This window comes from Bidens hawaiensis, unplaced genomic scaffold (assembly GCF_021521415.1).
Source record: "Bidens hawaiensis isolate Kalapana, Puna unplaced genomic scaffold, B.hawaiensis_p1.1 tig00006228_1, whole genome shotgun sequence".
NCBI classification, from domain to species: Eukaryota; Viridiplantae; Streptophyta; class Magnoliopsida; order Asterales; family Asteraceae; genus Bidens; species Bidens hawaiensis.
Genome location: NW_027491411.1, coordinates 96,953 through 123,573, shown reverse-complemented (window position 1 = coordinate 123,573; position 26,621 = coordinate 96,953). Strand labels below are relative to the sequence as shown.

The window sequence follows — 26,621 nt, the reverse complement described above, 5'->3', positions numbered from 1 at the left end:
TAAATTTTGTAGGAAGAAAAAATAATCCCATTGACGCCCAAATAATCCGTCTGCTCCTATGATTTGAAAAAAAAAACTATAGACCTGACAGTTTTTTAACCCGTGGTAAAATATTGTTAGTTAAAAATCTTGTTGAGTACTAATTAAAAAATGATTGGGTCGACAAGTTTCAGGGTAGACCTTTTAGGAAATGATTGGTCGACATTTTGGTTATTATCCTTAAAAAAACTGTTAGATTATATAAATAAGACTCATCCAGTGATCCAGTCATCCACCATCATGAGATGCATAATGCCTAGTCTTAGCTTATGATATATGAGAAGGGTCACTTGTTTGTAGCAGCTCTATATATTCTACATTTTTTTACCAATGTTAGTGGTTATCATGTTTGTCTTGATAACTTTAAAACAACTGATTCTGCTATTAAAAGACATAATGTAACAACTAACAAACTTTGTATGCATTATCACTCAAGTTGGCTAACAAGTGAGTTCATATTACTAACTTATTACAACTTGGATTAGAAGCAAGACTTCTAATCCAGACCGAATCAGATTTAACTGATTCATCATCATCATTTCTATGCCACGACCATAAAGCGTAACTTGCATTCACCACTTCAAGTTCCCCGTGCCCAAAACTTGCTTCTCTAAATGCGGATATTGTCGGTTGTGGTTCTTTGAACCTAAAATAAATGGTTGTTAAAACTTAGTAATAATCATTACTAAATGAAATACAACATATATTTTTGTCCGAGTAAACTCACTTGCTTGCAAGACCTTCACGGTTACCTCCGTCCCCGATAGTGATATGCACCGGGCCACAATCGTCGACTTCTTGATTGTAAACACGATTCTATAATACAAGAGAAATTAGTATGTTTATCGCGTGATTGTTTTAGATTGAAGTAATGAGGTGGTAGCTTACAAAACGTTCGTAAGCATGGACATGACCAGCAAAGACGACATCTACACGAGCTTTGTAAAGCAACCCCTCCATTGATTCCAACATATCGACTGACTCTTTCTCGCCTTGATGAGCATTGTTAGAATTATACCATGGCGCGTGAATAAGCACCACGAGCCATGGTGTTTTGCTCCTATCAACCTTTTTTAAATCCGCCTCTAACCACTGGTATTGGTCAGAGCCGGAGTCAAAATCAGTGTAGGAGCCCAACATGATGACGTGAACCCCAGAGACCTCAAACGAATAGTACAAGTTAGAACCGGACCCACTCTCTTCATATGGCATATGCCACCTTGCGTTGTAGGCGGTGAATGGGGTCGAGTGGATGACTGGGATTTTCTCAACCTCGTGGTTGCCTTGTGTCACCATCCACGGTCTTTGGCTCGCCAGCGGCTCCACCAGGCGTCCGAATGAGTCCCAAAGTGTTTGCAACATGTCGGCATATGACAAATCTCCGGGTAGTAGAAGCACATCATAGTTTGATTGTGAAATGTGTTCAAGGGTAGACGTGGTCCATCCGGTCTGTCCAAGATCACCTGTTAAAACGATCTTTTATTAGGTCATTTTAGCTCTGTATAATATTTAAGTAAAAAATATTACGATGAAGTTACCTGAAACAACGAACTTTATTGGAAACTTGGCAGGAGTCTTGAAAGTATACTCGTGAGTCGAACCAAGGGCAAAACAGTAATGATACACGGTACTCGGGTCCAATGGACCTATTACTACGTCATGTATTTCACCTGACGTGTAAGTTAAATATTCATAAGAAGAAATGGTCCCATTAGCCGAACGATCGTATTTCCCCGAAGATGTACCGTAGTAAACCGTGGGTGGGGTATCATCATCAGTAATCCATGAAATTCGAATTTTATCTTCACCAGCCAAAGATATGTGAACCTGTTAAAACCAACATTTTTCAATAATTATACCAAAAAAGAAAAAAATGAACATTATCTTGAACATATTGTATAGATATGAAGATTATTTGAAAGCAAAATCTACTAGAGGTCAAGTAGGAAGAAAGTAATATTGTTTTTTTATCCAAATTGTATGCAAAACAACTAAAATTTGGAGTTTGCATAGTTCATTTCAGTTATTAGCCTAAACCAAAACCAAGACTAAATGCATCAGTTAATCAAGTTTATTAACTAATTGGTTTTTGGTTAATTGGGTTCGGTTTATTCGGTTATTTTGTTGGTATTTTGTTTGGTTTCAGTTAGTTCAGTTAATTTCAATTAATACCCAAAATCAGTGGCAAAGCTTGGACGAAAACGTCGAAGAGGAGGCCAAGGGGGCTCAAAATTCGGACGAAAACAAGTAAATTTACACCATATATAAATATTTTTGGACAAAAAACTAATATATTTACAATACTAGGGAAAAAAACAAAAGAGTCCCTGGCCCGTGGCCTTTATACAAGCTACACCATTTACCAAAACCTAACTTGTGCTAAATTTTTTTTGCTTAGAAATACGTAAAATGAAATTTTAAATATATAAAATGGATGTGAGGATGTATAAATTTACAAATTGGAGGTCTAAAAGCTACAAATATATAAAATATGAATGACTCGATTCGGTTAATATCGGTTAGCAGAGGCAACAAAAATAGATGATTACCAAATGTCGGTTAATTTGGTTTGCGGTTAATTTCGGTTTGGTTTCACTTCTAACATTTTTTTAATGATCATTTATTGATTACCCCTGATTACATACCTTAGGCTATCCTCTATGGTGAGGGGCTTCGAAGCCCCTCTATCGTGCCACGTCAGCGCCACGTAAGCACCGAGGGCATCGAAGCCCCACCCAAAGTTGCCCCGTTATGGTTTAATGCCCCAAGGGCGCCCCTATTATACGTATATATGCATGTATGTATGTGTGTGAGAGAGAGATGTCATCAACGGCGCCGGCCATTTCTTCGTCGCCCTTGGTTGGACCGCGCCCCACGGCGCCAAAAAAACCACCCCACCGCGCCCCATAGCGACCAGCCTTATAAATGTTAACTTCTTAACCTCTGAGTTTTCAATTTCTATTACTTTAAAAAATTTTATTAATCATTACAATAAAATATAAAACACATTTGGTTTCTAGTTAAATCTTTAAATACTATTAAAGCAATACAATGTGGACACATGGCCTTCTTTTAGACTGTCCACATGTGCAATCCAGTCACCATATTTCCATTCTCATGTGCTCTAATATTCTGCCACGTGTCATGTTGACCAAACACCAAAAAACTTATTTAAACCTTAATATTTTCCACCAAAATCATTTTAATCTCTCTCTTTTTCTCGGCTTACTAACTCCACCATCCACCATCTTCTATATTCCGGTAATGTAGATCGGGATTAATCGTTTTCCGGTAAGGTTATATATTATACTCTAATGGCCAACAAGGTTATTTGATTTTCCGGCAAGGTAATATCTTTTTCCGGCAAGGATTTCCGAAATGGTTTTATATATATTTTAATTGTTATATGATTTTGTAATATCTCTTTAGGTTGTATATCAAAATCCAAGATTGAATTGATATTTTGAAGTTATTACGGTTTCCGGTAAGGTTTTCCGGTAAGATTTTTGTTTTCCGTTTTTGTTTGTATTTAATCTCTATCTCTCCCTCCATATCTCTCTCGGCTTACTAACTCCACTATCCACCATCATATTTTCCTGCAAGGTTATATCTTTTTCCGGCAACATCATATTTTCTTCCGGTTATTGTAGATCTAACCTTTTTATCTTTGTTTTCATTGTTAACTGATTTTTTTAAAATCAGTTTAGGTTCTAAATCAAAAACGGCGATGAAGCTAATATTTCTACGTTTTTACGTTTTTCCGGTAAGTTTTTCCGTTCATGTGTTATACCTATAACAATGGTTGTTTTATATTTATTTGAAGTTTTATATTTTTCCTGTTTTTTTCTTTCACATGTTGTACTTCTAGGTTCTAAATAAAAAGTTTCATCCATGGACATTATCATTATTCTTTTTCCGTTAAGGCCAATAATAAATTGTAAATCAGTGGTTTAACATTCCATAACATGTAGCATTACCGCGACTAATTTTTTTTATTTTTAAAACGATTACAATTTCGAATTTTAAATTTCAAATTTAAGTTAAAGTTGAAATTTGTAAATGGTTGGTCAATATTCCATAACGTCTAAACTTACCATCATTACCATTTATTATTTTCTAAAACTATTTGATTTAAAAAGTTTAAAATTCCAAATTTAAATTAAAGTTGATTTTTTTATTTAGTTGTTGGTCAAACGTTTAAGTCGGTCAAACATTTTTAAATTGTCTGGTCAAACATTAAAGTTGATTTTAACTTTAAGTTGAACTTTTTAAATGGCTGATTAAACAAACATTCATAATGTCTAAAATTACCATCACTAAAATTTATTATTTCTAAAACGATGTAATTTAAAATTTATAAATTTCCAAATTTAAATTAAAGTTGAATTTTATGAATTACTGGGTAAATATTTCATAACATGTAACATTACCACGATTAAAATTTATTATTTGTAAAATGAATATTAATATTTAATTTTCTCATTTCAGGTTATGTTCCCAACTTGATATAGCTAATTTCATGGGTTGAAGATTTGTTGATAAGATATCTTATTTTTTGTTTAATATTGATGTATATTTTTGTTATTATTCATGTATTTATGTATTTTTCACAATTCATGTAATTTATTTGATTTTTATATAATCAATTTTTAATATTTTTCTGGCCAATTTTGATTCAGTACTCTTTAATGTTTTATTGGGTTATGATCTTTAATCTTTAATTTAATATTCCTGAAATATTAATTATAAAATTACTAATTTTTTATTAACATATACTAATTATAAATATACTAAATTTACTAAACTAAATATAATATTGATTTTTAAAATTAAAATACATATTAAATTATAATATTCACCTTCCACATATAATTTATTCTAGAATTTAATAAAGATATTAATGTACATAACTGATTCCATTATTAATTAATCTTTTGACTATAATTTGAAATTCAAATTCAAATTATTACTGACTATATTTAAAGATTTGACTAAATTAACTATAATTAAGAAAATAATTTATGTTTTTATATAATATTAAATAAAATTATATAACCGTATATAATCATAAAGTTTCTAAATTATTATTAATATTTATTGAATTATAAATTTAGTAAATTTACTAAATCATAATAGTGATTTTTAAAATTAAACAAAAAAGTATAATATTGATTTTCCAAATATAATCTATTCTATAAGTTTCTAAAAATATTAATCTACATTAAATTAATCCGTTATTATTCCAGAATTTTATAATTTATTAATAATAATAACAATAATAATAATTGACATTTTTAAAAAAAAATTGAAATTCAAATATATTTAAAGGTTTGACTATAATAACGATAGTTAATGAAACTATTATGTTTTTTATTATTGTTATTTAATTACTAAATTAAGCAACGTATTATTATTAAATATTAAACGATTTTGATTAACCTTAAATATTGAAATATTAAATTTATTATATAATAATACCTTCTAAATATACATTTTGAATATAATCAAACGTTTATTTTAGGAAAAAAAAAATAAGAAGAATGGTCTCTAGAAAGCTAGCCTTGGATTTCTAATTGTTTAAAACTAACTGGTTTGCCCATAACTGGTAAACGTATCGGACCACTTTTTCGTTTTCAAAATCAACATATTTTATTATTTATTATTTATCTCAATTAAACTAATTATGAATTCTTACGATTATATTATTAACAGTCTCTAATTATCTAGATATTGTTATATGAGAAAAGATTGTTAAGGTGTTTATTCGTGATCTGAAATTATGTAATATTACATAAAATTATATAATAGTATATAATCATAGATGCTAAATATACTTTGTTTTATGATCAATCTTTTATTTTCCAAATATAATATATTCTAGAAGTTTCTAAAAATGTTAATATTTTATTTTACACTCATTTGAAATTCAAATATATTATAATGTTTGACTATAAAAACGATAATTAAGGAGATAGTTTAATGTTTATATATTATTCTTATTATTATTTCATTTTTAAATTAAGCAACTTATTATTGTCTTTGTTAACTGATTTTGATTAACCTTAAATATAGTAAACTATTCTAAATATACATTTTCAATATAAATTCTTTAGATATTGTTGTTAGATTTAATACAAGTAGTAGATGGTTAACACATCTTTACACTTTCTAATAACTATAATTTGGAAGTTAAGATTTATTGGTTCCATATAACAACTTTAGTAATGTTTATATGTTACTAATTATTATACATGTTGTTTTATGTGGTTTATATTTTATATAATCTGCTATTGTGTTGTAACAATTTTCAGGGTCTTAGGAAAAGTGATTTTCTTTTGGTTGAAGTTTTCAAGATGTTGATGATGGTTTAATAGCAAAGAACATTATGAGTTATTTTGTTGATGTGTAATGGTTGTTATGCTAAAATTAACTTCTTGTAATTTGAAAGTTTTAATATTAAGACAATGTAAATCTATTAATTTTTGGTTGGTATGGTAATGTGTTTAGTGACAATGTAAATCTATCAAGTTTTAATAGTTAAAGAAATATATGTTTGTTTAAATTGATGTTTAAGTTGACTATGTTTAGTGACGTGTTATTCCACCCGCGTGTCACGCGGGCTATAACCTAGTATAATATTATAATAGTAACTGTGATTCAGGCAATAACGTGTGTATGTTTGTCGTTTACATATCTAGAAGTACGAAAAACAAAAGAACATATAAATTGACAAAGCTTAAAAGAAACGTAACTTCTGATTTGTTTAAGGTCACGAGACTTGAAGATAGTTTGTCACTATGCCCAATTTTCGAACCTAAGTTTAGACCTTCATTTCAATAGGTTATATAATAATAAGTGTAAAACCATTAACCTTTAATATAATTTAGTTACAGTGTATTCTTAGAGCATCGACAATGCATTGGTGGTTCACAGCTCGCGAACCCCAACCTTAATTTTTCCGTTAAACATATAACCGAAGGAAAAAAACCATGAAACGGATCCATCCCGGCATTCTGTCACAGTTTCCTTTTTTTCTCCACATAAAGTTTGTGAATCAAGTAGGGGTATTCATTATTTGGTTTCAAAGCAACTAAACTGGAACGAAGCGAACAAAACTGAATTAATATTCGGTTGTTTTTTGGTCGAAACCAAATTGTGTTTTTGGGTTGGTTTCAGAATAAGCCAAATATATCAAGTAATTGTTATTAATTTAAATATACTATTTGTCGTTTAGCAAAAACTAATTACATCTAACATAGCCTAACCCAATCAAATACGGAGTAATAAATAATGCTAAAATAAATTTACAAAAATAAAAAAATAAAAAAAAAATAATTCTTGTTATTTGGTCTACAAAATTATATTACTTCCCTCCAACTCCCAAGAAAAGTTCGTTTTAACTTCATATTTTTGCTTCCAATCTACTCTTTTTATTTTCAATGATTGGCCACCAAAACTATGATCTTAAGGGTTTGTTTTCGATTTTACATTTTAATTAATACTTATTAAAAAAATGTGGTTTTACAACAAATAATTAATAAAAATCACTTAATAACTACTTACTTGTTGTGGAGTGTGGGGGTCATCATCTCCGGCAAGTGATACAACTAGATTCTCCCGCGGTGGTGGCCGTACATATGCATCAGCAACTTTCGCAGCGAATATGGCGACCATATACATAGCCAGTAACCATAACTTCGAAGACATGAGTTGGAGAGTGAGGGAATGATGTACTACGAGGATGTAGAGGTTTACTGTTTGTAGATGAATGCCAATATTTATATACAATTTAAGTGACAAAGGTACAAAACAATGAGTCGATGATGTTGATGAGGTGGTATAGATATGCTGAGTGTTGTTTAAACCTTTTACATTTGTTCTCATTCGTCGTACTATGTTAGATTGTTGACTATTAATTATATACAATATGATTATATTATATCACATTACATATATTTATTTTATGTTTTTAACATAAATACTTTTAAACAAATCTATTTTGTTATTTTGATATAAATTAGTGTTGTATCCGCATTGCATTGCGGTGACACATTTCTAAACATCGTAAGATAGATAAGGTAACGTGTCGCAATGGTATATTTAGAAATCATAAAAGATTGACTTCGTGGTAAAATGAATGTTAACAAAAACGAATCTTAAAAAAGATGTTTATCAAAAGAATATAACAGTGTAAACCAAAAGAATAAAGTTCAATTATAATTAAGTAAATACTATTAAACATTGTAAAAAAAAACACCACCTGTTTAAATAAAAAATGAGCCATGGATGAAAAGCTAAAAGAAAAATTCAACTATTAAATATTACACAAAAGCTCCTCCAACATTTTTAATGGCCCATATGTCCTCGCATTTTTTTTAATAAATATAGATAATCTTTCTCTTCGTCTACACAGAACGGGTTCAGGAGGGTAGATGGGGATGTGAGAGCATTCACAATCCGTCTATTATATTCAGTGAGTGAGGTTTTTATAACATAATGGATGATTTAGAATGTTGTAAGTAAAAAATAGAAAAAATGCACTGATTTTTTAATATATTTTATATAATACTATGATGTTAGGTAAGTATAATACTAATATGCCTTACAAAAAGTATAATACTATTATGAACAAATAAAGATGAAAATCCTCTATGTGGTCTTTATGAGCATTAATTATAAGAACTTTAACAAAAATCCTCTAATATTGTTATGCATTTAAAGAAAAAATATAATACTATTATGAACCAATAAATATGAAAATACTCTAACTCATCATTACGAGCATTAACTATAAGAAATAGCCTTTTAACAGTGTCAGTGTCGTAGTAGTTGCTAGTCGAGAATGAGAATAACGATTATTTAAGGATTAATCGAGATTAATTAGAATTAATCAATGATTAATCAATAATTAATGGACACTTAGCCGGAATTTCTACAACCATGACTACATTTTATTTCACATAATAAAATGGACAAATTAATAGGAGATTATCATGGTTGAAATCAACCCAACTCGTCAATGTAACGTTTATCTTTTTACATGATCCCGTCTTTCACACCACTGCTACTGCTACTCTACTGCTACTGCTACCACTACTGTGACTACTACTGCGACTGTCACTGCCACTGTCACTAACACTCCCACTACCACCACTACCATCACTACTACTACTACTATTTCTATGTGTTTAGTTGTAGGTGGTTACACCTTTTATACATGATTTCGTTTATTTTCACACAATTTTAAGGTAACGTTTGGTATGCATGAATGAAAGGCAGAAGTAATGGAATGGACCATTACGATGTAATGAAAAAAAATGTGTTTGGTTGGTCATTGGAATGGAATCATCAATTACCAAGTCCATTCAGTTCCCTCTAAAACACATCAAATTCATTTCATCCATCACCATTGTTTTTTTTTTCATTTCATCTTCACACCATATCAACTCAACGCCCTCCCACCACTACTACCCAATGTCCTCTCACCACCACCGCCTCCACCCATCACCGCCTTCGCGGTCGGCCACCACCACCACCCGCCTCCGCCGCCCGCCACCACCACCACCCACCTCCGCCGCCGCCACCAACCACCCACCACTGCCTACCATCGTCATTCATCACCGCCTCTATCAACCACCCACAACCACCTACCATTGTTGCCCACCACCAACCATCACTCCCGGCCATCATCACCGCCCGCCACCCGCAGCTCACTATTGCCACCACCACCCACTATCACCACCACCACCAATCACTCTCGCCCATCACCACCGACGCCCACCACAATTACTTATCGCCGCCCACCACCACCATCCCAATAACTATCATTTTTATTTTATTCCGGCTTTTTCTAGCTTACCAAAAAATAAAAATAAAAATTTAATAAGTCATGTCATTCCCACATGGTAACCAAACATGTCAATTAATGGAATTATAATGATCAATTCTATTACCTCGTCCATTTCCTCACTCATTCCATTCTATCGCCTATTCTATTATCTTATACCAAACATACCCTATGTATTCAGCCATAACAACGGGACATATCATGTGATGAAATCATGAAAATCACTTGTTAGTTATGTGAGTTTGAGGTTGTATATAAACTCTTTTTTGTTTTGTTTTAAGGGGCGAAACTTTATTTAAAAATATGAGACGCTAGAAAAGAACAAAAGTAATTACATAATAAGGAGCGGATTTTTAATCCCTTTAGGGCAACAAATCGTAATTTTAGTCTCTATTGCTAATCTACCAAAATGAATAATTAAGAATAAAATCAACAATTTGATCTTTTCTCCTTTCTTCACTTGAGAAAACAAAGTCATTCTGAAATCTCCGAATCACCCACATGCTGGTTTCTAAACGACTCATAATCTATCCTTTTAATCACTTACACAGTCACACGTGCGTCATCAGGATAATTTAAACCCTCAAACTCTTAGATTTAAGATAGTCACCTTACAACAAGGGTGTCTTGTGAGGATGTTTATTAGTCTATTCTAGCTAATATATTGAATAACATTTATTTTCTTTTTTTATACAAAATTATTCATGTATTATTATTCAAGATACCCGTAACCGAAACTAAATAATTAATATATAAATATATTAAAATTATCACTGTCAATAATAATGGTCCATAGTTTGATTCTTAGGATGGATGATGCATGGAATATGCTGTTTTGATGAGCAAGAAACTTGAGGCAGTAGTTTGTATTCACACATGAATACACTATGGGAACACATAGTACGACATTAATGTCCATCTCGGCTGTTTTTATAATGGTTGAACATAATACAACAGATTCATGTATGTTATCCGTCAGTGACGTGCACGACATCTAACTGCACATAGACACGTTGTCACAACAAATCATATGAAACACTAATGTTGTGACAACGACGCTATGTCATCTTATGTTTTGAGGATTATAATTTCAATGGATTATAGCTTGAGAGAGATTAGTTAACTAATAATTTCATATACATGAGTTAAGTTTTTTTTTTTTTGAAATGACACCACTTCATTCAGACAACTAGCGAGACGCTAGAAACTAATAAACACAACGAAAGTTACAAAAGGAAATCACATCAAATTTTCCATACAATGCTTTTAAACATAGAACAATATTTTTTTATCCAAACATAACCCAGTGATTTTATGTCTTCGATTGTTTTACTTCATTTCTAGTCTTCCAAATACACCAACTAGCTATGAGGATGATCCCGTAAAAAAAACATTTTTCTTGCAATGGGCCGTAATACTATTTTCTTAATCTTTGAACAAGTCTAGAACAGAAAAGGCATAGCTAGGAGGATCTCTACACCAATTACTTTTTTTCTTGAACTTGCGCTTTTCAACTTTAAAAAAATATGTGGTTTTGATTTTTTTTCACGGCGTTCTGATATAGATTTTATAAAAAAACATAGTTGTATTCAAAATAAAGTTTTCTTTTAGTATCGTAAATTGTATTGCGTGTTGTTACCATAACAAACGGAACACATATCGACCGAACAACATAGGTACCAGTTTCGGTATCGTCGGAACCGGTATCAGAGTTCTTTCTATGGTATTCGATCGATGTAAAATACGTGTTGATATCCATTTAGGCATTTAAGGACTTTATTTAAAGGGTTATGCGAGATAATTCACTACAGATACCGAAACAAGAACTCTCAATTAACTATATGTTAGTAACTTTTATTTGATTGGAGTTATGATATTGTTGTAACATTATTTCAAGTTTTATGCATACAGTGAACTCCCCACGCAAATTCAAGTCACAACACATGGAGAATCCTAGTAGCATTATTACAATTAAAAAATATATATATATATATAATTAATTATAACTGATTGATAATAAACAAGTTGACCCCGTAACAGTAATCTTATTTCTTTTTTCTAAAATTAACCACACCCATTAAGCTCTTTAGCCGACTGTCCTCTTTAAAGTACATGGCGCCATGTCGGTATTCTACAACCACAAAAGTGAATACACTCTCGGTCTCATCCAACCCATTAATATTCATAATTGCATTGTACCACACAACTTTCATCCATAAATATGGACAGTTGTGACAACCCTTTATAAATCAGTACATAATAATGAGAATATGGTTAAATATTATCTATTATCAAAGGACTTGTATAATGTTTAGACTCCAAATTTTGAGAGAACGATAGCCTAAATACAAGAAAGCCATCGATCTAAAAAAGATTATCAAATGACTTGTATAATGTTTAGAGTTTGAATCCCGGTGAGCAATGGTGTAGATTTAATGATTTATAATTTGATTGTTGATAAACCCGTTTTACTAAATGAGTTAAACTGTCCAAACGGAATACGTCATGCTTATTAAATGAATCAAATATAACCCAAACGCAAATTCTTATAATTCGTGTGTCGTGTTTTGAATAGTGTAGCGTCAACATTTTGTTTTCATTTGTTTCTTGTCTTTTCTTTTCTTCATATTTCTTTCCAAATTGTGTTTCCGAGCTCCACTTAAAGGGAGATAGGAAAGGGAATGGATGGAAAGAGTGTGTTTCCAAGTTTTTTTATGTAAAGAAAGGAATAGAAAGTTAAAAACTTGTGTTCCCAAGTTTCATTTAAGGAAAGAAAGAAAAGGAAAAGTGGGGGAAATGTGAGGTTTTAAAGGGTGAAGTTTTCTTTCTAAAATAAAAAGAATTGAATGAAAAGAAAAGGAAAAAAGATAGGATGTGTGAAAGGAAAGGAAAAGAAAGTTTCCATTTCATTTCCTTTCTTTTCTTTCGTTAAATTAATTCGGGAACACAAGGAAAATATTTCCTTTCAGCTTGCTCTTTATATTTCCTTGTTTTCCTCCAATTTGTTTTCTTTTCTCCTATTTAATGAAACTATAGAACACAACTTTCTCTTATTTCATTTATTTTTCTTCATTAAAAAAACCTCTTAACAATACTTTTTTTTTCTATTTTTCATCCTTAAATGAACTTGGAAACATAACTTGGATCGTTTAGGATAACCATATAACAGGAAGCCCAGTCATTTTCAAACCCCCATAGCCCATACATTATAAGCCCAAAAGCTTCTTATCCCATAGTCCATACCCATCATTTATTTTTAACAAAGATTATCGTCATAGCAAATAAATCACTATTCGGCTCAAAAAATAGAACATGATGACGTGACCCACTCATGCAGGAAAAAACTGAAGTCTGGAACAATCAGTGGTTCAATCCAAAACAAATTGCACATTTGCACTAAATGAGACTCAAACCCACGGTATTTTACAAGAAAAGTTTTGTATGTCGCGGCATACACAAATCAGCCCCCTTATATTATTTATACAACTTTGACCCTCTTTGACTATCTTACTGACGTGTAACTCTATTCATGTAATTTAAAAAAAAATCATTTAAATGTAGTTATAAAGCAAATGCATATAAACAAGAACTCATATAAATATAAAGTATATAAAAAAACAAGTTACTAGACCGCAAAAAAAAAGTTTAACATAGAAGGGCTTACTTTGTTAAACTTAATGATGATGTTAGAAAGAAAAATATATCAAAGATTATAAAACTATGTGTAGTAGAGGGTAGTGAGAATGACAAAGTCATGCCATGTTACGCGGGTAGAGGTGCACAAATAACTTGAACTTAGAACCGGACCTGAAAAAAGAATTCGGAACCAGTTTTATATATACTCAGGTTTTTAATGCCCGAACTGTACCCGACCCTACCCGTAGGGTACAGATAGGGTAAGCTTTTTGTACCAAAACCCGTACCCGATTTGTACCCGGTAATACCCGAAAACCGGAAACGGTTCCATACCCGAAATCGGGTTTTTCAAATACCCGAAATTACCCGAAAAATATCCAAAAAATACCCCTAAAAAGTTCAACCCCTTAAAAAATCCAATCCATACTCGGAAAAAAAGCCCGAAAAAACCGAAAATATAGTATTTTCAATACCCCGAAATAGGGTATTCAAATACTCGGTTATAGAATGCCTGGTTCTATACCGAGCCAAACCCGATACACAGGATGTGATTTTAGAGACAATACCCAGATCCAAACCCGAACTCGAACCTGACCCAGGGCCAATACCCGATTTTCCAATACCCGGTCATACCCGAACCTGTTTTCATACCTGTAACCGGGTATTTGAAAAACCCGATTTGTACACCTCTATATATGGGTGTTAATTACATGGGTCGCCAAAGGTGAGTTCGCTAAAACCTGAGGGGTGTGAGAGATGGGATTCATCCCCAGTCAATCACATTTTTATATTTATTTAATTAAACCACTACATTAAAATAAAAGAGTGAATACTTGTAATTTTATTGTTTACATTACATTAACATGACACTTAAATATACCATGTTTGTTAGAACCAATACACATATCCTAAGAAAACATGCTCTTTTAACTAGGATCTTAAAGTGGTTATGGGATTAATAATCATTACCTGTGTTGAATTCACTACTACAAAAATGTCCGGTTTGCAAAACTACATAGAAACAGGGCCGGCTCAGAGAAAGCAAAAAAATAATTGAGCCGAAGGCGAAATTTTTTTTGGGCCTTAAGTAAAAGAAGTATTTTGTTGAGTTTAAACAATTTAAATTTTATATGGGTTTACTTTGTTATAATTTGGGTTGTGTAAAAAACTTTTGTATAAAAAAAGGATTAAACATGTGTCAAATGAGACTTGAACCCATAACCTTTTGGTTAAGAGTAATACTCTTTGCCACTAGACAAAACTATTGTTTATGTAATTAGGTTTAAACATTAAATATACATATTGTATTTCATAAAAATACAATATAATTAAAAAATAAAAAAAAATTGGGCCTAGCGAGTGTCGGGCCTATGGCCGTCGATCACCTTGCCTCACCCCAAGGCCGGCCCTGCATAGAAATTAATATGTTTAACAGTTTTATTATCAAGAAATGTAATAAACAAAAGTAATAACATGCGGATGCAAACTAGCAAAGCCGCGCGTGAAGCCACTTGAGCTCATGTTGATTAAGAGCTCGAACATTGTATAGTTATCAAGACCAAGCCCGAACATTGTATGGGAAACTCGTTTAGCATTGTCAAGCCTTATCAAACCTTGTGTATTTTTAAGTTTTACCTCTTTTGGACTTCCATGTGTTAATTCGCACTGCACAACCGTGTTGGATCCTTAAATAAAGCTCGACTAGTTATTGAGTCCAAGCGCCAGCCTTTTGTATATATAAGTATATTTAAGTTTTACTTCTTTTGGACTTCTGTGTGCCATTTTCACACTACACAACCAAATTCGAGCCAAGCTTTGGCTCGTTTAAGATACTACACGGCTCAAGCCCAACTTAGATCCGTTTAAGGTGTTTCTCAAAATAATAAAATAGTTAAAAACATGTATAAACTAATTAAAAAATAATAAGTGGTTCGAACCCAAACTTGAATAAACAACTCACAAGCCGAACTCGAGCTTTAGATAAATAGCTCGAAACGAGTCAATCTCTAGCTTTCGTAAACAAAAAAAAAATCCCTAATCAAAAGAAAGAATATGTACTAAAAATGCAGGTCGACGTTTAAAAATAGAGGTGTATAAAGGACCCGAACCCGGAACCGGACCCGAAAAAAACCCCGAACACGTACTTAACCCTAGATTATGGATACGATATGCATTTTAGTACCAAAATCTATACCCATTATCAGACCAAAAAAAACCGAAATCAGTTTTTATACGAATTTTTACTACTCGAACATGTACCCAAACCCAACCCGTAAGGTATGGGTAGGGTATGCATTGCGGTACCAAAACTCGTACCCGAAATCGAACACCGATTTGTACTCGGTATTACTCGAAAGCCGGAACTGGGTATCTCCATTATCTGAACCGGGTTTTTTAAGTACCCGATCTATACCCGAAAAATACCTGAAATTACCCCCAAAAAAGTGCAAACCCTTAAAAAAAATCAATCTATACCCAAAGAGTACCTGAAAATAACCCAAGTATAGGGTTCTTTCAATACATGGAAATAGGATATTCAAATAACCGTTACTAGAAAAGCCGGTTCTTTACCCGATCCGAATCAGGTGCATTGGGTATGATTTATAAAGACAATACCCTGATCTGAATCCTATCCAGTATTGTCAATACCTGAGTTTTCAATAAACGTTCATATCCGAATCCAGTTCCATATTCGACACCATGTTAGAAAAACCCAATTTATGCACCTCCGTTTAAAACAAAACCACAAAATCTCAGCCTAACTAATAATTTATTATCATATATATATAACATATATATATATATATAATAGTTTAAATAAAAAGAAGTTGTTTCCTAGGAATGGTAAGAACCAATAAAATTTTGACATTTGACATTAAAACCTATGGTGAAAGAACAATTAAAGGAAACTATGTCGATTATAATGGTGAAAGAGTAATTGTAGGAAACTATGACGGTTTTTTGTAATTTTAAATCTCAACAATTAATTAATATGATCCAATGACTATGATTTATTCCTAGTCTTTTTAAGAAACTACTTGTTTTTAGGATAACTCTCCCATATATATATATATATATATATATATATATATATATATATATATATATATATGGAAACTGAGATGTTACAGTAGCAGTTTTCTTTGTGCATATTCAATCTAACTGAATGTATATGTTGGCATATTAGGTCCTTGTAGTTTGTTGTTTCACTTTCAGTGTATGCCAAGTGTTATTATAGCCTTATTTTGGGATTCTATCACGTATAATATAGTTTCAAGTTTCACATTTGGAATCTCAATATGCTTTTATGTTTCGATTTTGCAGAGATTTCAACAAACAAACGAGGAAGAAAGGTTCTAATAATTATCTAATAAATATAAAAGAGAAGTTTGGTGCCATAAATATTATTTTTGATTGTTTTAACTGGTTTTTCTTTGTTAAATAAATTAATAATAGAAGTTGGTAACATAGTTTTATTTGCTTTGGTAGTAAGAGAATCATGTTTCACAATTGCAATTTAAGTTGAAGCATTTTCACTAACAAATCTTATACCTCTTATTTCATTATTTTTTTTTCTTTCAAGCCTTTCCACTAGCAAATTTTATCTCTTATTTCATTATTTTTTTCTTTTTTTTTAGTTTTGTACTTTTAAGGTGCTTTTATAATTACTAGCGGAAGAGCCCGTGCTTTTCTACGGGAGACGTTACAATAACACACGTCACCGAAACTAACCGAATTCGTATCGACTTACCAGCTCAACGCTTAGAACCGACAACACTTGGGCTTTACCACCGTCCGAGTTTTACCGACCTGCCTGACGCAACGTACCAAGGGAAAAACTTGTTATGCATGAAGCCCAATCTTTACAATATAATAATATAATATTATTGACCGGTCTAGTATTTTACAACCGATGCAAATACAAATAGACAATACCCGGTTCGACCGTCCGGTCCAGATTTTACAAAACATATACCGAACGAAGTACAACCTATAAACTATTTATGTAGTTGAAAACAAACAAGATCGAATCCCAGCATACACCGATTCACGAGTCAACTCACCATCATTGCTTACGTCATCAATTAGGTAAATTGAATCCCTAATTGTTTTTTTTGCCCTAATTTTAATTCAATTAGTGTTGTTAATAACTACGATTATGCTCCTACAATTAACTGAATTGAAGTATTAGGGCTTTAAATTCGATGTTTAAACTTAACTGATTTAACGTATCTGTATGTTGATAGCTAGGGCTGTAAACAAGCCTAGCTTGATTAGGCTCCAACTCGACTCGTTTAACTTATAGAGAGCTTGAGCTCAGCGCGTTTTGAGATCTTTTTCTGAAGCTCGAACTCGGCTCGTGTTAAATTTTCAAGCTTGAGCTCGCCTCGTTTTTTATATATTAATTATTTTGTATATGTTATTATTATTATTTGTGTTTATATTTTTTGAAATAATAAATGTATATTATTTTCGGCTCGTGTCAAATTTTCAAGCTTGAGCTCGCCTCGTTTTCTATATATTAATTATTTTGTAAATGTTATTATTATTATTTGTATTTATATTTTTTGAAATATAAGTTTAACAAATATATATTATTTAGTTATTTTATCATAGATTTTTATACAGTAAATATCATTAATTATACACACACACACACACACACAAACTATATAAATAATATGCTCGTTTAGGCTCGCGAGTCGGCTAGAGCTCGATTAGCAAAGCTCAAGCTCGGGCTTGTTTATTAAACAAGCTTACATTTAGGCTGGGGCTAGGGATATAGTAGAGCCCGTTTAAGCTCAGCTCGATTCGAGCTTTTTATGAGCCAATCTCGAGTAGCTCATGAGCGGCTTGGCTCGTTTAGACCCCTAATGATAACAAAAGGACATGACTTTTCTATGTTTGAATGTTAACATTTACTGTTTCATACTTTCTTTATGTTTTGTAGTTTAATTAATAATCTATTGATTGCTGTTTTATTTTATTTTTAGAATATGGAAATTATTGCTTCAACACCACCAAAGGGACCAACAGATCCTTCTATTCAGCCAAATCATCGGTTAAGAACAGATATAGCTTGGAAGTATATTCGTGAAGCCGAAGATGAAGGTGGAAAAAAGTTATTTGTTTGTACTTTTTGTCAAAAAGAACTTCGTGGCGGAGGGATTAGTAGAATGAAGCAACATCTTGCGGGAATTAAAGGGAACGTTGCAAGTTGTATGAAGGTACCCGAGGATGTGAAGCTTCTTCTGCAAGGGCTTTTAGATGGAAATGTTAACAAAATAAAAGAAAAGCCACGCAGACCGCCGCGTGCATATAACATGGACGGTGGTAAAGCAGTTGAAGTGCAAAAAATCTACCAACAAAATGCTGACGCAAATGTTGGAACAACGAAAGCTCCACTGAAATTGCAATCATATTTAAAACGAGGTACTCATCATCATTCTCATTTCTCAACTTACCCTTCCTTCACAGACCTGTTAATGAGCCATACGTTTAGTGAACACTTTATTAACCGTTTGGCTAGAACTTAGTTTATTTAATAAACGAACATGAACAAGACATTTTGTTCATTTAGTTAAATGAACGAATATGAACACATGTCCTGTTTGCTTATATATGTTTGTGAATGTTCGCTTAAGCTCATTTAAAATCGTTCAAGTTCAATCATGTTTGTTCGTTTATGTTCATTAATAGATTCATTTAAACTTATTAGCCCATTACAAGTTAGTCTAGTTTTATTAACTGTTAGGTTCAATACACTGTTGCTCGTATATACGTTTAGTTGGTGTTAGACTATTAGCTAAATTATGCTTCTTCATCTATGTTCAGTACTATTCATTCATTTACGTTCGTGAACCGTTTGGTTATATCATTCACGAACGAACATGAACATGTACATTTTTTAATGAACATGGGCAAGAAAACCCTGTTTGTTTAATTGTTCGTGTTCGATTGTTTGATCAGTTGAAGTTAAACGAACGAACACTCTCCTTTTGTATGGGAATTTTTGTATTATTAACAATATAATTTTACAAATAGTTTCAGTGGTAGATGGAGATGATGACGCTCTTCCACCAGGAATTAGGGTTTCAAAGTTTGATCATTCAGTTGAAAATCACTTTAAGTTGATGGATAAATTTGCTGTGATCTCTGGAGAGTCAGAATCTGAGTTTGAACAAACCGAGATTCAACGGCTGTCTTCTTCTGTTACTTTCTTAAGGTGCATATATGAAGTTGTTTTTTTGTATGAGTGTTTCTGTAGTCTTTACTGGCTATATGTTCACTTAATGTGTGACGAGTTCACACTATAACTTAATTGAGTCATAAATATAAACATACTTACTCTAATTGTTGGATTCCTGATATTGACAGTAAATGGAGAGATTTCTGTTATCAACCTCGGTCTATTAGGTTTGCTTGTGAAAAGGAAACCTTGGAGGAGAAAGATGTCACAACTAAGTTCAATCTGCCTCAGTTTTCTTCAGCATGTGTTCCCAGGGTGCAATTATAAATAATTATATGAATATTTTTAATATACATAAGTAACATAATTATAATATATTCATATGTGTACTTATGAAGTTTCACTAAAAATTCCTTATTAGATTGTGTACTAATATTGATGCAGGATATATCAGTTGAAAACGATATTTTGTCACCATTGAGGTTCGTTATTGATGGCGATATAGCATTTAGTTTCTTTTTTTAACCCTTTTTTATATATATATTATCTTATGATATCTTGTTGCAGCAAAGATTTTGTAATGTATGTTGGTGGTCCTGTTTGGGCAGTGGATTGGTGTCCTAGAGTTCATCAAAGTTCTACCTTTGACACTAATGTTGAGGTGCTTATTTACACAAATGCTCTTCATATATGTTGTAATTATATTGAATTTGGTTTTAATTTATAAATTTTGTATATGTATTCTAGTTCATTGCGGTTTCTGCTCATCCTCCAGAGTCAACATATCACAAGATTGGTGCTCCACTTACCGGAAGAGGTTTAATCCAGATATGGTGTGTGTTAAATACCGGTCAAAGTCAACTTCAGACTCCATTGGTCAAAGTCAAAGCCAAAGCCAAAGCAAGGAAACCTATTACAAACATTGACCCCACAAAGCCAAAGAAACCTAGAGGAAGACCAAGAAAGACTCCTACAAAAGAATCGAATGACAGTGATCAATTAATACAAGATTCTCCCGTTAGTTGTCCCGAACAGTTAAATAGTATGCTTCAATTAGTTTCCACAGTTATTGATCCCACAAAGCCAAAGAAACCAAGAGGGAGACCAAGAAAGACTCCTACAAAAGAAGCGAATGACAGTGATCATTTAATGCTAGATTCGCCCGTTAGTTCTCCCGAGCGCTTAAATAATATGCTTCAATTAGCTTCAAAAGAAGACATTAATGAAAAGTTTAAATATCACAAGTTACAAAAGCCAAAAGGAAAATCTAGAAAGAAACCAGTTAAAGAATCATTAAATATGCAATTGGTTATTGAATTTACTGATGGTTCACCCAAAACAAGCCCGGAGCCTCTTGCGGTTAAATTTCCTGATAATTCAACCGAGTTGACCGCTATAGACAGATTTACCCTTTTGACATCTGAACTCCTTGCCAAAAAGAAAGTCCAGAAAAGACAAGATTTTAAGGTCTATACTCGAAGGCCAAGAAATGACCAGTCAACAAAGTCAACCTCAAACTCAAGTCCCGTTGACCAAGATGATGCTTTGCCTAGACTTGTAATGGGTCTGGCCCACAATGGAAAAGTTGCATGGGATGTGAAATGGAGACCGTCTGATTCGTGTTCGGTTTCTAAACATGTGTTGGGATATCTTGCGGTTTTGCTTGGAAATGGAGCTCTTGAAGTGTGAGATTACTTGTAAATATTAATCAATTTGTTATTATAAGTTATATATATTATTTTATTATAATGCAGGTGGGAGGTACCTCATCCTCTTGTTACAAAGGCTATATTTTCTTCTTGTAAAAAAGAAGGTAACGATCCTCGGTTTCTCAAGTTGAAGCCGGTTTTTTTATGTTCGATGTTGAAATGTGGCGATAGACAAAGGTAATATCTTTATACTTATATAACCATCATTTTTAATACAACCTATCGCAGTTTTCCAACTATCGTTTCATTATATCTTACTATTACTATTACCATCATTATTACTATAAGTGTGAATATCTGACATGACACGAACCTATCGTTTCATTATTATTTGTTTAAAATGTGTTTTTATGTTATAACTTATATTTCATTGGGTATTTTATAGCAAAATTTATTACTTAAAAGAGATAATTAATATAAGTTTACTGGGTACATTTTTTATTATAATTATTCATTGGGTATTTTATAATTTTTTATAATTATTAAAGTGTAATTGTTTTATATGCCTTTGTACATTTTGTTTTTTTGTAAAACTGTTATTTAAAGTATTAATACGTGTAAATATAAAGAATAAAAAAAGCTGTGTTAAACAGGTCATGTTCGTGTCAACCCGCAAATACTTGTGTCGTGTTCGGGTTGGTATATCTGAAACGATTTTTGGGTTCGTGTTATGTTCAGGTTCGTGTCGTATTGGGTCGACTTACGTGCGAACACGGCCCGTTTAGCATCCCTGATTATTACTACATTTTTTCTACATTTATATTTTTATTTTGTCTTGAAAACATTTTTTTGGAAATATTTTGATTTTTTTTACAGCATTCCTCTAACATTGGAGTGGTCAGCATCAACTTCTCATGATCTCATTCTGGCTGGTTGTCATGATGGAGTGGTAATCTTGTAATTTTCATTATAAACTTATATTTACTACAAAATGATATTTGTATAAACATTTAGGTTGCACTGTGGAAGTTCTCTGCTAGTAATTCACCTAAAGGTATTATAAAAAGTTTTAATTTTTTATTTTCTTAATTACGCTTTTGTTAGTTGATTTTAATATTATAATTTTTGTTGCAGATACTAGACCTTTGCTTTGCTTCAATGCTGATACTGTTCCTATAAGGGCACTTAAGTGGGCTCCACTTGCCAGGTCAGCAAACAAACAAAACATAAATCCATGCATGAGGTTGATTTTAAACATATATTTAATTTATAACTTTGTTAATATCTGCAGTGATCCTGAGACTGCAAATACAATCGTAACTGCTGGTCATAAAGGTTTAAAGTTTTGGGACATACGGTTAGTATGCAAACATCGTACTTGATGATGCCATGTCAGCAACCTTATCAAACACCACATATGCAAAATATGCTAATATTGGCTTTAAATATTTCATTGCAGTGACCCATTTCATCCTCTTTGGGATATACCTACTCAAAAAGTCATAAATAGTGTGGATTGGCTGCCAGATCCCAGGTACCGTTGGCCCTTTTAATTTATTATTTTTTGTAACTTTACCTTAAATTAATATTTAATTTTGGTTGCAGATGTGTTATTTTGTCGTGTGACGACGGTGAAATAAAATTAATAAGCTTATCAAAAGCGGCATGTGATTACCCTGTTACGGGCATGGTTACTGGCATGGAAACTGGGAAAAAACAACATGGAACTAGTAGTTATAATTGTTCAACATCTTCAATTTGGAGCATTCAAGCGTCCAAGTTAACAGGTAATAATAATAATAATAATAATAATAGTTTGAAACAATTTAATTTTATGTTGTTTAACCATTTTTAGCATATGATTGCAGGCATGGTTGCGTATTGCTGTTCAGATGGTAAAGTTATTAATTTCCAGGTGTGCTTTTATTTTTCTAAAAAAATATATAATAATAATAATAATAATAATAATAATTTCTGTACATTATTCTTATACTTATGCTTGTGAAATTGATCAGCTTACAACAAAAGCAGTGGAGAAAGATCCTCACAGAAACCGGGAACCTCACTATTATTGTGGGTCCCTTACAGAGGAAGAAGATTCGAGTCTTACTGTGTTATCACCATTGCCAAACATCCCCATTCCAATGAAGAAATCGTCCACTGAATTTTCCGATACCCCCAGATCCAGTCGTGGCGTGAAGTCAAAGTCAAATCAAGAAATGAGAGCTAAAGACCATATCTCTAAATGCCAAACACCACCCAAACAATCTTCAGGTTCCTTTCTCTCTATACACACACACGCTTAAAATCGTGGAAACTGAACATGGACTGTTTAACACATTTATATAAACGTGTCAAAGGAGTTGGCGGGTGATAACCGAGTTGTAAACATGCTGATCAAGTTGGTTGTAAAAAACGAGTCATAAACGGGTTAGCGGGTTGACTGATTTAGTTAAACAGGTTGCCAGGCCGATCTGTTTAATCAAACGCGTATATTCAATATCAAGTTTTGAATAGTATCTATGAAATTACAATCAAATACACTGAAGAAATGTTTTCGTAAACGGATCGCATCACTAGTTGGAGCGGATTTATGAAACCGGATGACTGCATAGTTAATTTAAGAATATTCAAACATTACATAAAATTTAAATACTGTTAAATTAAAAGTTTAATAATAATAAAACTGTTGTAGAGGTAGACCCACGTGAAGAGAAGCCAAACGATAGATCCTGTAAGATCAGTAGAAAACATTACTATAGAGGGCAGGAGGGGTAGAGGTAGACCCAAATTAACTTGGGATGAGACGACTAGGCATGATTTGATAAACCTGCATCTCTCCAAAGATATGGTTGATGATAGGACTTCTTGGAGATGTAGGATTAAGGATAAGGACTTCTAGGGAGATGATATAGTTTTGGTTTAGAAATATATCTTGTCATAACCTTACCTACTTAGTATAATTTGTTTATGTTACTATTATTGCTTATTTTTATACTAATATTGCTATATATTATAATTATTTTATCTACTTATCATCCTTTTTTTCCGTTACTAAATATTACACTTTTCCAATATTCTATTTTATACTTTATTTACTATTCTACTATTATGTTGCTTGTTTTTGGAGCTGGGGGTCCCTTGGAAGCAGCCTCTCTATTCCCCAGGGATAGAGGTAAGGTTCGCCACATCCCACCCTCCCCAGACCCTACTTATAGTTTTTGCTATGTGTGGGATTTACTGGGTGCGATTGTTGTTGTTGTTTTATTTATCTGATTTATAATTAAAAAATAAAATAAATGTGTTAGAAAGGTTATTAGTTGATATATGTAGAATGTAGACAATAATACTATGTTAGTGAAGTTGGTAAGAGCTTTAACCTTTTGCATTAGAGGTCCCAAGTTCAAATCATGTTAGCTACAGAAATTAATTATTTTTGTATATAAGTGAGTTAACTTATAATAAGATATGTGTGTGTTATCAACCGAGCTCGGGTTTTGTTATGCTAATGTTTTGGTCAAAACTTGTTCAGGAGGCCCATTGGTGATGGCCCTGAAGAACAATAATGATAACTCTCAGGAAGCCCAAGCCCAGGCGCAAACGAGTCAAACATTAGTGTGCATAAGTAATGACGATAAGATTGAAGAAGGGTATGTAAATGAGAAAACCAAACCCGAAGTTTTCCCTCCAAAAATGGTTGCGATGCATCGAGCTACATGGAACATAAATAAAGGTAGCGAGAGATTGGTGTGCTATGGAGGTGCTGCGGGAATCGTACGGTGTCAAGAAATTCGGTAACTTGAAACTTGAATGTTAGATAGGTAGATTTGGTAAGGTGGTGTTTGGTTAAGGGGTATGAATGGGCATGGTTCCTTGTGTTTGTTTCATGTTAAAAATAAACAGATTGTTATTAAAAAATCTAGTTTTTTGTTGAATGTAAAAAATGTAGGGCTTCACCATTGACAAAACAAGGAACTTTGAACGTATTTTCAACACATTTTTTGGTCACTTTATGACTTCAAAGAAAAATGCCTCATAGTTTGCTCTAAGCGCGATCAGAAAAAGCTTGAAAAATGTTTTATTGAATTGGTCTAGCTTGAAACTGAGCCGAGCTGGCTTGGTTTATAAACGAGTTGAAACCGAGCCAAGGGTGGCTAGCTTGTTAGCTCGGCTTGGTTTGGCTCTAGCCAGAGCCAGGGATGGGTTGTGCGTTAGCACTTCTTGGTGCGGCTTGCTAGGTAACCGATTCATGTGAACTTTATTTGGACTTGTTATGTATCTCGTTGAACTTACTTTGCATATATTTTTTGAGCTATTGAATGATGATTGTACTGAACTTGAAAGATGCTCATTAAAGTTATTTTCTTTTTAAATCAAGCCGAGCTTCAGGTCAATCAACTCGGTTTCAAATCCAAGCCGGTCCATAAACCCCTAAGTGAGAAGTATATTACAATATATTAACTTAACTTATCACCATGGCTCTCGTTAGACCATGCTAACATGATAATTGTTTAATCTTTGTTTGAAATAATCTCAAACCTAATGCTCACAAATCGGGTATTTTCAGGAACCAGAACCAGTTCCGAGTATGGTCAACAAAAGTAAAGAACCAGGTCAGGTAGGAACCGGTTTCGGGTATTGTCGGATATTTGACCGGTTTTTATTGGCTTTCGGGCCGGATTCGGGGTTTGACCGGATACAGGTGGAACCAATTCCGACGGGTCTTAGTACAATTTTTTGAGGAACTGAAACCTGGTTCGTGCCCGTGGGTCGGGTGGGGTTTGAAACCGGGTTTTTTCCCACCAGGTATATGGGATATTAAATGATCTTAACACAGTGCTAGAGTTGCACAAAACCATGGATCGGATCTCTTCGGGTAAAGCTAGTCCTAGCTCGGTCTAGAAACCGCTATAAAACTGGTTCGGTTCGGTTTTAACTGTTTCAACAAAGGATTTCTCAAACTTGTTACAAATTGGCGGTTCCGTTTGGTTTCAAGCTGGTTTCTGACCGGAATTAAGTAGCTAAATGATCACACAATAATGGTATAGTTTTTGTTACATTAGATGAAAGTAAATAGATACTAACATTCTGGTACCATCAAACTAAATGGATTTGAATAGATGCTATCAAGTTTGGTTCCATCAAATTAAAAATGAATTAAAGGAATTCTAACTAAAACTTTAAATTAGCCATTATGTTGAAAATGATTTGTGGAATAAGTAATTGATTGATTAATTTTTTATTATTTTTGGAACGACCA

General features: G+C 32.7%; 2 protein-coding genes across 4 annotated transcripts; one reads left to right on the top strand and one right to left on the bottom strand.

Annotated features, from left to right (window-relative positions):
• Positions 1-464: 464 nt before the first annotated feature.
• On the bottom strand, positions 465-7,912 carry LOC143631681 (putative purple acid phosphatase 20). The gene is made up of 5 exons (XM_077100364.1): positions 7,603-7,912; positions 1,578-1,866; positions 928-1,502; positions 767-855; positions 465-685 (listed from the first exon to the last, which is right to left on the bottom strand). Exons 1-5 carry the CDS (start codon positions 7,744-7,746, stop codon positions 493-495), a joined length of 1,290 nt encoding a protein of 429 aa, XP_076956479.1. The 5' UTR covers positions 7,747-7,912; the 3' UTR covers positions 465-492.
• A 9,614-nt stretch (positions 7,913-17,526) lies between these two features.
• On the top strand, positions 17,527-25,342 carry LOC143631685 (uncharacterized). Of its 3 annotated transcripts, none has more exons than XM_077100369.1 (17): positions 17,527-17,611; positions 18,517-18,955; positions 19,574-19,748; positions 19,901-20,027; positions 20,157-20,194; positions 20,280-20,373; positions 20,460-21,397; positions 21,467-21,598; positions 22,238-22,310; positions 22,376-22,415; positions 22,496-22,568; positions 22,653-22,718; positions 22,821-22,895; positions 22,967-23,148; positions 23,230-23,276; positions 23,377-23,635; positions 24,894-25,342. In XM_077100369.1, the coding sequence occupies exons 2-17, from the start codon at positions 18,520-18,522 to the stop codon at positions 25,157-25,159; spliced, it is 3,021 nt and encodes a 1,006-aa protein (XP_076956484.1). In that variant the 5' UTR covers positions 17,527-17,611; positions 18,517-18,519; the 3' UTR covers positions 25,160-25,342. The 3 variants fall into 3 exon arrangements, with proteins under 3 accessions (XP_076956484.1, XP_076956482.1, XP_076956483.1); XM_077100367.1 differs by having other exon boundaries at positions 19,568-19,748; XM_077100368.1 differs by lacking the exon at positions 17,527-17,611 and having other exon boundaries at positions 18,467-18,955; positions 19,568-19,748.
• The last annotated feature ends 1,279 nt before the right edge of the window (positions 25,343-26,621 follow it).

What these genes read in the sequence shown, in the direction of transcription:
- LOC143631685 (XM_077100367.1), top strand. Translation starts at nt 18,520, where the DNA reads ATGGAAATTATTGCTTCAACACCACCAAAGGGACCAACAGATCCTTCT. An exon ending in AAGTGGGCTCCACTTGCCAG is followed by an intron (nt 22,569 to 22,652) that starts GTCAGCAAACAA and finishes TAATATCTGCAG; the next exon opens with TGATCCTGAGACTGCAAATA. An exon ending in GATTGGCTGCCAGATCCCAG is followed by an intron (nt 22,896 to 22,966) that starts GTACCGTTGGCC and finishes TTTTGGTTGCAG; the next exon opens with ATGTGTTATTTTGTCGTGTG.
- LOC143631681 (XM_077100364.1), bottom strand. Translation starts at nt 7,746, where the DNA reads ATGTCTTCGAAGTTATGGTTACTGGCTATGTATATGGTCGCCATATTC. An exon ending in AATAAAGTTCGTTGTTTCAG is followed by an intron (nt 1,503 to 1,577) that starts GTAACTTCATCG and finishes TCGTTTTAACAG; the next exon opens with GTGATCTTGGACAGACCGGA. An exon ending in CGTGAAGGTCTTGCAAGCAA is followed by an intron (nt 686 to 766) that starts GTGAGTTTACTC and finishes CATTTATTTTAG; the next exon opens with GTTCAAAGAACCACAACCGA.